This window comes from Sminthopsis crassicaudata, chromosome 4 (genome assembly GCF_048593235.1).
Source record: "Sminthopsis crassicaudata isolate SCR6 chromosome 4, ASM4859323v1, whole genome shotgun sequence".
NCBI classification, from domain to species: Eukaryota; Metazoa; Chordata; class Mammalia; order Dasyuromorphia; family Dasyuridae; genus Sminthopsis; species Sminthopsis crassicaudata.
In genome coordinates this window covers 195,844,486-195,856,304 of record NC_133620.1, presented here as the reverse complement: position 1 = coordinate 195,856,304, position 11,819 = coordinate 195,844,486, and the positions used below count along the sequence as shown (strand labels likewise).

Here is an 11,819-nt window from a genome sequence, read left to right as displayed (position 1 = left end):
ATCTTTTATCCTCTCCTCCCCCACCCAGTGGCAGTGAGGTCTAACATTCAATCACGCGGTGATATTTACCATCTCAATTATGTCTAACACTAAAAATGCGTCTAAAATGTCCAAGTATGATAACTTTTTTTTGTTTTCTTTAATCATAAGAATATAACTGAGCTTTAACTAGGTAGCTTTAGCTATTAACGGAGATCTCTCAATCGGCACTCAGTAAGTGATGACGAAGAAGAAATTATAACGACAATAGGTAGTCAATGCGGTTCAGTTTAATAAGCATTTATTAAATGCCTCCTCAATGGCCAGGTACTTAGGGATATAAGGACTGAGGGGGGAGAAAGTCCCTGCCCTCAGGGAGCTTACATTCTACTAAGTCCGTAGATAATTCAAAAGATATCAACCAATACAAACTTCTCTTCCATTCCTTTCCATCCCTAAGGCTTACCTAGGTGTCCCGATAGAGATACCCATCCGGTCCATTCCCGCCTCCCGCCTCCCAGCCGCTCCCCGCCCGCTGAGCCCACGTATACGCATGCGTCAGGGCCGTCCGCGCATGCTCAGTTGTCTTACGGCGCTCTAAAGGTCTTCCCAACTCCGCTCTCTCCAGGCTTCCCTGGCCTGTCTGTACCCTGGCTTCAGCTGCTACCTTCGCCTCCGCTACCGCTGCCTCCGAGAAGCTGGAAAAATGAGCTAAACCTCAATCACGACGTTTCCAGCGCTGACTACAGGTGCTTTTGGTCAGACTAGAGACCCCTCCCTAATATCCCTTCCCTCAGCTCGGGCTGTCGCCGCCGTGTACCCGGGGGCCACGGGCTCCAGAGATGGGGAAGCTGGGCCCGGAGGGCGGGGCGGGAGGGGGAGGAGGCAGTTTGTGTACAGTTACCATGGAGACGGAGTGCCGCCCTTGCTGCTGCTGCCTGCGGGAGGACTTCTCGCTCTGTCTGGGAGCGCGGGCCTGGGGGGGGGGGCTTCCCTAGATTGTTGTTGGTGGAAAACTCTGAGCGACTTTAGCAAGACCAGCCATTCTGGCGACAATCCCACGAGCTTCTTAATAGCACCTCCTTCTCCCTCTGTGTGGAGTCTGTCTAGGGGCTGGTAGCACTGAGCGGGAGTCTCGGAGGGGCTTCCTGCCCTTCCTTCTCATTCTCCACTCCCACCCCCATCTTGGAGAATACCTAGAGCAAACAGCTGGGAAACTGAGGCGGGAGGGACATGGGCCAGAAGTGGTGCACTGAGTCACCTCCAGGCTTAGGTGGCGGAGGAGGAAACTGTAGCAGAACTAGGGTAAACAAGCTTTCCATCTAGACCGTGTCTCCCACCCCCTTTTATAAGCATTCTAGTAATAGACGAAGACCTCTCAGAATGTTAGCGAGTGGTACTGTAATTCACCAAGAGGCAATGTTACTATTACTACTCATACCTAATAGTACACATTTGTGTGGCGTGGCTGAGCTTTGCAAAAGCGCTTTAAAGATGTGTGCAATCTCATTCGTTGTCCGCATTTTGCGGACCGCTGTTCTTACTGTTACCATTTTGGAAATGGAGAAACCTTGAGGCTTAGGAAGGGTAGATGATTTTCGCAATTATAATACATCTCCCCTCTTTATTGATGTAATTTTGTTGTTGTTTTTTTATCAAAATCTCCTAGACAACCTAGCTGGACAATTTGGGTGTTTTGTTATGTTTTTGCTTTGCAAATCTTCCCTCCCACAGTTCCGGTCTCATCTTATGGACCGCCTTTTTTTTTTTTTTTTTTTTTTTTTACAGTAAGTCATATTCATTTTCTAATTAATGGAGCATTAGGGTCCCGTGGTACTTGATCAGAATTTTTTTGCTGCATGAAAACACAAAGCTAAAAACATATGAAATACATACATTAAAACCATTCTGAACAAAATAGCATCATATTCCCTATCTTTTCTGTTTTCTTAAGGTGGTATTTTAAGTATATATCTACAATTTTTAAATAACTAATGCTTTCTTACTTTGTGGAAAATTAATTTGTATACTTTAGAAAAGATATTTATTTCAAATGGAAATAAAGAATATGGTACTTTGCTAGTCATTAAATTGAAAGGTAAAATGATTCATTATCTATAAAAGAATTTAGTAGACTCAGGCCACCTGTGGAAATATTCAACTTTTTCTTTGTTGTTAAAAGCATGTATTAACTGTATTAACAAGAGTGTTTTGCTCTGAGTACCTTTATGTAGAATTAGGAGAAAAAAAATTTTAAGTAGTTGGAATCCAGGTTTTATAAGATTATAAATTAACACTTTGAATTTCTTCCAGACATCAATAGGAAATATTTTGCTGTGCTGACTAATGTTACCCAGCATATAGCTTTTGCTGCAGTTGGCAGGAGAGTTTTTGAAAGGTTTAAAATTTTAGTCATTTTGTTATTTTATAATGGAGATGCACTTTTCAGGAAATATGCAAGACTTTAGAGAACAAATTGAATGGTTGTGGATGTGTGTGTGTGTTTGTTGCTGTTGTTGTTGTTATTGTTTTTTATTAAGGCTGGGAAAAAAAAAAAAGGAATGAGCACACCATGAATAAAAACAGTTCTACCATGTGCCTCAGCTTATATTCTAAAGAATCTTTGTACTTTGAAGGTCACTTACTTATTTTGTTTGTCACTAGTAATGTATGAGTACCACTGGTTAATTTGTGCAAATTCTTATATTCTAAAGCAGTTTTTACTGTACAGTGCCTGATTCATAGTAGGCACTTAATGTTTATTGAATTGAATTTGAAGTTGCAAGATCACTGTTCAAATCTTATCTCTGATGCTTATTATTTATGTGGTCTTTATCTATGAAACTTAATTCCTTCATCTGTAAAATGAAGACGTCTCTGAAATTCCTTGTAACTCTTAAGTCTTTGAACCTATTCTCTCCTTAAAAATTGGACTTCTTGAGGAGCTATAATAGATCCTTCTGGCAATGTGAGTACTGTTCAGTAGTAATAAGTCCTTCTTGTACAACTGCTGGTAGTTCAAATGGATGAAGACAGATTTCAGCAAGGTATTTAACACAACCTCTGATGCTGTCCTTCTACTTGTGATGGAAATATGTACAGATGAAAGTACAATTAAGAGGGATGTCAGTGGACTCAATCCAAAGAGCAATTTTATTGATGGATTGAAATTGGAGCATGTGTCTGTCTAATTGAGTTTCTCAGGAAAAATCTTCTTGGGCCTTGGGTATTCAACAGTTTTATCAGACTTGGGAGAAGAGTATGGCCTGCTTATAATTTGTAGTAAGGTGGGACATTGTCAGGTAATGGGATGGAAGGGAATTGTTAATCAAGAATCCTTTTCAGCATGGCCCAGATCACCTTGAAGGTTGGAAAAACAAAGGATTTACAGTATTTGAAAAAACATTTATTAAAATAAATAAAAGACAAATTAAAAATGAATAATTGATAAAAATGAAGAGTGAAGAGAATATATCTGAAAAATTACTTTTTCGTGTAATTTATACTGTATTTTTTGCCTTTTAAAAAAAAACAATTTAATGTCATATCTTTACTTTCTATATGGAAAATAGTGGAAAATAGGATCATGGGGGAGGGTGGAGAAAAGTCATTGATATATGGATTATCCATAACTTTAGCTAGACATTTATATATTTCCATCCATATTATAGATTGTAGTATTTAAATCCTAATATGTCTTGTCTTATGGAAAGGGAGCCAAGGGTTTCTACTATGCTTATTATATAAATAGTGTTGGGATATAAGATAGTCTCTGTTCTTTTCTACTTTTGTAATGGTAACATTTTAGTATGTAGTATAATTATGGGTTTGGTTTTTAAAAGTAATAAATATTCATTTGAAATGATGTCTTTCTTGAAATGTTTATTGTGATTTTAAATGTTCATTAACATTTAGCATTTGAAAATATAATATAGCAAAAAATATATAGATTATTTAAACATTCACTAATTCTTTAATTTTATGTTACTAACAAATAATTGATATGCTGCTATCTACCTACAGTGTATGGTGTGCTTCCCGAAGGATATTTGCCTGAAAAAAGAAAGATGCAGTCTGCACATGATAAAAAATTAGAAAAACTGGACCCATTTTATAGACGTTCATTGTCCAAGCAGAAGACCAGTGCAGAAATCATCAGTGAAGCACGAAATGCATTAAGGACAGTTAGAACTCAAAGACCATTTACACCACGTGAAGATCAAAGAAAACTTTTTGGACCTGCATCTTCAAGGACAGCAGATAATAGACCTCCTTCTTCTTTTAGGTACCTGATGGTTTTGTTTCTATGTAGTTTTAAAAGTTCATGAAACCAAAGTGGCTTTTTTCTTATTCTTTTGGTTAGGGATAGGTATTTATGAATTGATTACAGGTGAATTCCTCACCATCTTCTTATAACTGTGCCTTATAACTGATAAAGTTTTAAGTGGTTAAAGTCTTATTTATAGAAAGTGGTATAAAATAAAATTTTATACTATGAAAGTATCATTTCATTAATCAATCAATGTGTGCTTTATCTCACCTAAAAATTATGAAAAGGAGTTCATTATTAAATATTCTTAAGAGAACTTAATTGAATGTTTCAAATTTCAATTTTTATTCTACTGATACGTCATTTTGTTAGTCAGTGCTCTTTATTTACCTTACCTGAAAATTGTGAAAAGGAGCTTATTGTTAAATGTAATTAATTTTTTCCATTTTCAAATTATTCTCATTCTTAAAATTTTAAGTCTTAAATACATATTTTTTTTTTGTTTACAACATTAAACTTTACTAGCTAAAAGTAAAATGTATCCTAGAAATTAAATAATTAAATATGCACAGAAACTAATGTGTTTTCATTGTTTCCTATACTAGCCTTCATGCTTCCAGCTTTGAATCATCTGATTCAAGACCAATTTCTGGTACGCGTCTCAGTCCACTAGAGCTTGTGAGTATCATTAGTTAATAATATTGCATAATAGCATTGAAATGAAATACTTCGAATGAGCACTTTTCTATACTTTAGTAGGACTGGTAAAGTGGTAGACAAAATTATAATTTTATATCTACAGGTTACATTGCATTCAGTCCAGTAGTACTTTCAGGAGGTGACAATACAGTTCCATTATAATGTTCTTATAACATGATAGTAAAGAAAAGAATTTGGAAAAAAAATGTTTTTCTATAATTATCTACACTGATCATAAAAATAACCTTTCAAGGAAGTTTGGAATTTTGAAAATATAAACTTATGAGAAAAGTTAAGATGTTAAAAAGTTAAATATGAGCAAATGGATAACAAATATAGGTAAGTTCATCATAATAAATCACATAATAGTTCCCTAACCTTGGAATTCACATTGGCTTTGGCCAGCTTCAATATACAAGTCTTAACTAAGGTGAACATAATGGATTTGATTTACTTTCCGCTGAATGTCTAAGTGTGTGCAGCTGTACATGAAGCTCTGGGAGTCATTTGCATAGAGATAATAATTAAACCCCTGGGAACCAAAAAAGTCACCAAGTGTAAAGAAAGAAGAGAAGTGGCTTAGAACAGAACTTTGGGGAATCTCAGAGGGATAGATAATGAACTAGCAAAGCACACTAAAAAGATGTATTCTTACAGGTAGGAAAAGGAGAAGAGAGCAATATTGTGAATATCCATAGAGGATATAATATTCTGAAAGAAGTGGTGGTGGTTAGCAGAGTTCTGACATATACCAAAGAAGTCTAAGAGGATGAGTGCTAAGAAAAGAAGAGTTCAATGGGGATAGAGAGAGGAGAGAGAAACATACACACACACACACACACACACACACACACACACACACACACACACACACACAGAAACAGAGAAAGAGAGGAAGAGAAAGGAGAGAGTTATTTCAGATGCATCTGACTCTTTATGAGTCTGTTTGGGATTTTCTTGGGAAAGATAATGGATTGATTTGCCATTTCCTTTCGCAGCTTGTTTTACAGGTGAGGAAACTGAGGTAAAGAGAGTTAATTGACTTGCCCAGGGTCCTATAGCTAGTAAGTATCTGAGGCCTGATTTGAACTCAGAAAGGGAAATCTTCTTGATTTTAGACCTAATACTCTATATACTTTGTCACTTAGTTGTCACAAATGAAATAGTTATAAATATTTTTGTACAGCTAGATCCTTTTTCCTTTTAATAATGATTGCTGGGCCCAAAGGTATAATGAATGTTGCCATTCTGATTGTTATTGCCATTTGGCATTTAAAAATTTATTGCCCCCTATAATTCTACGGAGGTATGATGAAATACCCATTGCCCACAGATCTACAAACCTTGTAATTTGACTACTTGTAATTATATTTGTAAATTTGATTAGTGGAAGGTGGCACTATAAAGTTGTTTTAATTTGAGCTCTTCTAATTATTCTTTTTTTTTTTTTTCCCCCTGAGGCTGGGGTTAAGTGACTTGCTCAGGGTCACACAGCTGGGACATGTTAAGTGTCTAAGACCAGATTTGAACTTGAGTTCTCCTGAATTCAGGGCTGGTGCTCTATCCACTTCGCCACCTAGCTGCCCCCTCTTCTAATTATTCTAATAATTAGAATTTGAATAGCTTTTCAGGTAGCCATTAACAATTTGCAGTTTCTCCTTTGAAAAATATCTACCTATGTCCTTTGATTCCCCCCCCCCCCCATGGAGAATAATGTTACTCTTACAGATTTTATTAGTTCTGTGTAGACTAAGTGTCAAAAGTTTTTTATGTAAAACATTTCCATAAAAGTCATATTGTGAAAGAAAACATAGATTTCCCAATTAAAAGAAAAACAAAAATAAACAAAAAACTTCAAGGAAAAACAAAGGGAGAGACAGACAGACAGAGGATTTGTATTCAGATACAATCAGTTCTTTCTCTGGGCATGGATAGGATTTTTCATCATAAATCCTTCAGTGTACTCATAGATCATTGTACTGCTGAGAGTAGCAAAGTCATTTATATCTGATCATGCCAGAACTTTGCTATTATTTTGTATATAGTATATTTTATATTTTGCTTGAGTTCACTGATGCTTTCCAAGTTTTTTTTCTGAGAACATTCTGCTCATCATTTTCCATAGAAGAATAACTGAATGTAAAATTTCTAACCAGATTTATTCACTAAAGAGAATTGGAAAAATCTGTAGAAATTAATGTTGGAATCAGGAAGACCTGAGTTCAAGTTTTGGCACATACTACTTAAAACTCTCAATGTTCTAGGCAGCTGTTTAGGCCACCTCACCTGGCACTGGACCCCAAATATGGGGAGACAGATTTTTATACATTAAATGAAACAATTAACAGAAAATAAACCAAAATACATGATTGGGTAATCTGATTGATAATTGTAGGAAAGATTAGGACATTCTCAATTGGGAGGAAGAGAAGGGAGTTTTCAGGATTGGGGAATAGGAGGGGAAAGGCGAGAAAGTGAACAAGTGGACTTTTCCAAGGGTAAAATAAAGTGTCACTAAATTCCCACATTTAGTAGGAGAAATTTACAGGAAAATGAAACCTAAGTCACAAGATGGAGTCAGTTTGGATCACATAATTTTCTTACTTATTGATATAGTTTGCTCCCAGATACAAAAACCCTTTAAATAAAAAACACTAGATTTCTCCTAGTATTGCCATATAGCTTTGAATCTTGAAACATGGCAATCTCAAAAGGAATCAGACTTGGAAGTAGACACAAAGAGCAGTGGAAATGTGAGTGTAAGTAGATTGCAGCAAGTTGCTAATGATGACCAGTATTTAAAAAAGAAGCACGAGATAGATCATCTAATGAAAAACCAGAAAAGAATGTGAAGTAGGCATATGATGGAGGAAAGGATAATGAACAAGGAACCTAAGACTAATGGCTCTGGAGGATACTTCCAGACCACTGATTGAATAGAATATTTATAGAAGATTCCTGAGAGGACATAGACAGAAATGACACAGTAAAAGAAAGCTTAAGTGGATCTTGATCTGTACTCTTGAAAGGCATAATTATTGATTAGATCCCAGGTCCCTCAAAGGATAAATATTTAATAACACTTATTGCACATATTTTTCATCTGTTCCTTTTTATCTTGTGGGTACCACCCTTTGCTGAACAAAACATATTTTTGTATAATCATTTTCTTTCAGTTTCTTCTGATTTTGTGAATAATATAGAGGCATGCAGATGACTTTTCCAGGTTCATTTTATATTTTGATAGAATGCTAAAATAATTTATTGCCTCAGTTTTTTTGTTGCGTTTATTGGATTTTATCACTACAATCCCTGCCGTTTTCCCTATTAAATGTAAGTTCCTTTTGAGGGCCAGGAACTGTTTTTCTCTTTTGACTTTATGGTCCCAGCATCCAGCACAATATAGTTGGCACAGTGAACAGAGGAAAGAAGAAAAGAAGCATTTATTAAATGCCTACTGTGTGCTAGGCAGAGAGAAGTAAAGTGATTTTCCTAAAGTCATACTGGTAGTAAATAGCATTTGAACTCAGGTATTTCTTACTCCTTTGCTTCAATCTCTGAGAAAGAGGTATCCCTTCTTGCCAATTCAATGCCCTTTATTCTCTTGATTTTTCATCTTTCCATCTCTTTCTTTTCGAGGGGGAAGGAGGAGTAGACAGTTGGGGGGCCTAACTGACTTGGCTAGGATCACACAATAAATGTTGAGCTGTAGCTGGATTTGCACTCAGGTCCTCTGACTCCAAGGCTGGTGCTCTACCCACTGTACAATCCAGCTGGCCCAGCCTTTCATCTCTTCTAGGGGTTTTTCCCTTTGATAATTCCCTCTTCTTTAACTTAGTCTCTCTCTGTTTCTTGATTCTCTACTTGATGTCTGCAAACCTATCCAAGATTGCTCTTATTTTCTCAAAAGTCATCTCTTGAACCTGCCATCCTTAAAAGTTATTATAAGTTTTCTAAGTCATAGATAAGCATTTATTAAGCACTGACCAAATTCCAAGTACTGTGCTAAATATTGGAGATACAAAGGCAAAAAACATTTTTGCTGTTAAGGTGTCTTTGTTCTAATCAGGGAGATAACATGGAAATAATTAGGTATATTCACAATTATGTACACATATATCTATATATATCTACACACACACACACACACACACACACACACACACACACACACACACATATATATATATAATGAGGGGGAGTCTCAGAAGGTAAGGCACAGTAATTGGGGGGAGTGAGAAAGATCTCTTGGAGAAAGTGGGATTCAATCTTGAAAGAAATTAGAGAAACTTAGGAAGTAAGAGTGCATTTCAGGCTTTGGGATTGGCAAAGATATTGGGAGATAGAGTGTTGTGTTTGACCAGCAGAGTCAATATTCTGTAGATAATATGGAGTAGAATGTAGAAAGGTTAGAGAAGTGGAAAGGAACCGAATTAAGAACATCTTTAAATATTAAACAGAAGGCTTCATATTTGATTCCAAAGATAATAGGCCACTAGAGTTTATTGAGGGAGGTGGAGGATGACTGGTCAGACCTACATTTTAGGTGTATTTTTTTGCAGGGGGGGGGCAGCTGAGTAGAGTGGAGAGTTTTGAGGGCAGAAAGACTTTGAAGCCAGGAGAACAATTTTGAAGGCTGTTGGTGGTAGTCCAGGTGGGAGATGTGAGAACTTAAATTAGGATGGTGGCTCTGTGAGGGGAGAAAGAGAGATGTTTTGAAGACAGATGTGACTAGCTTTGAGAAGTCTGGGTTCCTGGGAGGATGGTATTAATAGTAATGGCCAAATTCCTATAAAAGGCAGTAGTACATGGAGAATGATAGCAATATATTTTTTAAAAGAAATTCATCCTCTTTCAAATATATGCTTTACCTTCACTTTCTTACTTCCTACCTACTTTTAAATCTGGCTTGTGACTCTACTGTTTTATGGAAACTGCTTTTTCCAAGGTTACTAAGGCTCTTTCCAATTACATATATAGTTCTTAACATTTATTTTTACAAGATTTTGATTTCTATTTTTTCTCTCTCTCCTTCCCAAAATGGCAAGACTTATATAGTTTATCTATTAAACATTTCTACATTAATCGTGTGGTGATAGAAGAATCAGAACAAAAGGAAAAACCACAAGAAAGAAAAAACAATAGCAAAAAGTAAAAATGTTTCAATCTGCATTCAGACTCCATAGTTCTTTCTTTAGATGTGGATAGTATTTTCTATCATGAGTCTTCTGCAATTGTCTTAGATCAGTTGTATTGCTGAGAAGAACAAAATCTGTCAGAGTTGATCATTGTATGCTGTTGTTTCTGTGTGCAATGTTCTAGTTCTGCTCAGCATTAATTCATGGAAGTCTTTCCAGATTTTTTTGAAATCTTTCTGCTCATTTCTTATAGAAATAAAATACTACATTACATTTATGTGCCACAATTTATTCAGCCATTCCCACATTTATTCAGCTGGGTATTCCCTTTGATTTCCAATTCTTTGCCAGCACAAAGAGAGCTGCTATAAACATTTTTGTACATATGGATCCTTTTCCATTTTTTATGATCTCTTTGATATATAGATGCAGTAGTGATATTGATGTTCCAAAGGATATGTATAGTTTTATAGCTCTTTAGCATAATTCCCAATTCGAAGGCTCTTTCAATTGCTAAATCTAATGGAGTTTTCTCAATTCTCATCTTTTTTCTACTTTTGCTTTTGATATTAAGTATACTCCTCCCCTTGCCCATATCCTACTCCTAAGAATTCTCTCTTCCTGAAATTTCATGACATTGCATTTCCCTAGTTTTGTTTTTATCTGTCTGATTACTACTTCATAGTCTTCTTTAATGGGTCATCATCCATGTCCCATTACAGTGTCCCTAGTGTACAGTCACTTAGCATATTTTGTTTTTAAAAATATGTTTTTATTGCTATTTTCTGTTTCTTACATCACCATAGCATTTCATATTCCCTTTCTTTCCTTAGCCTCACCTAGCTATCTCATATGGAAAATAGTATTTTTTTAAGGAAAAAAAAGTTTTAGTATAACTGATTGATACATAGAAAAACCCTGAAAACATATTCAGTTTGTAAGTCCTGTGGACTTCCCACCTCCACAAAGGGCTAGGTTGAGAGTATCTTTTCATATCTCTTCATTTGAGTCTTGCTTAGTCTTTATAATTTTGGTACATTTACTTTTCATTTTTTAGTGTCATTCTTTCCATTTACATTGTTGAGGTTACTATGTGTATTTTTTTTTTTTTGGTTTTGTTTATTTTGCTCTACATTGCTTCTGTATATTCATCACACAGATAATTTCTTACTGCACAGTAATATTCCATTATTTTCATGTATCATTATTTGTTTAGTGTTTACCTAGTTGATGGAAATTTATTTTGGTTTCTCTTCTTTATCAGAAAAAGGGCTGCTATAAGTATTTTGGAGTATATGGGAACTTTTTTTTCATACTAATGTCTTTGGAGTATGAGCTCAGTAAGTCTCTGGTTCAAAAGGTATGGGAATTTAAGTTAATTTCTTTGTGTAATCCTAAATTGCTTTACAAAATGGTTGTATTATTTCATATCACTATCAATATTAGAGAGAAGGAAAAATGGCCTGAGGACTTTGGATACTGAGATTTAAATAGGATAATACAACTGAATACTATTTCTTCTCTGAGTCAGTGCATCATAGTATATGTAAGGGGCATAATCCAATATTAGTTACAATGGCTAAGGTGCAGAGAAGAGGTAGGTTTATATGATTGCAAGAAGCTAAGAGAAATATGAGGGGAAGAGGAAGAGGTTCAATAAGAAGGGTAGTTTGTTCCAAACAAAATGAAGGTTCCAGAGGGCACAATGGAAGGAAAAGGTACACTTGGAAATA

At 35.7% G+C, this 11,819-nt stretch overlaps 1 protein-coding gene across 1 annotated transcript in view; it reads left to right on the top strand.

Moving 5' to 3' along the window:
• The first annotated feature begins 562 nt into the window (after nucleotides 1-562).
• The window catches only part of ARMC2 (armadillo repeat containing 2), a 159,024-nt gene continuing 147,767 nt past the window's right edge, over nucleotides 563-11,819 (top strand). Inside the window, exons 1-3 of the mRNA XM_074310139.1 lie at nucleotides 563-728; nucleotides 4,003-4,264; nucleotides 4,855-4,927. Of these exons, the coding sequence (XP_074166240.1) occupies nucleotides 4,047-4,264; nucleotides 4,855-4,927 (291 nt within the window). The 5' untranslated portion in view covers nucleotides 563-728; nucleotides 4,003-4,046. The remainder of the gene's footprint in view (nucleotides 729-4,002; nucleotides 4,265-4,854; nucleotides 4,928-11,819) is intronic.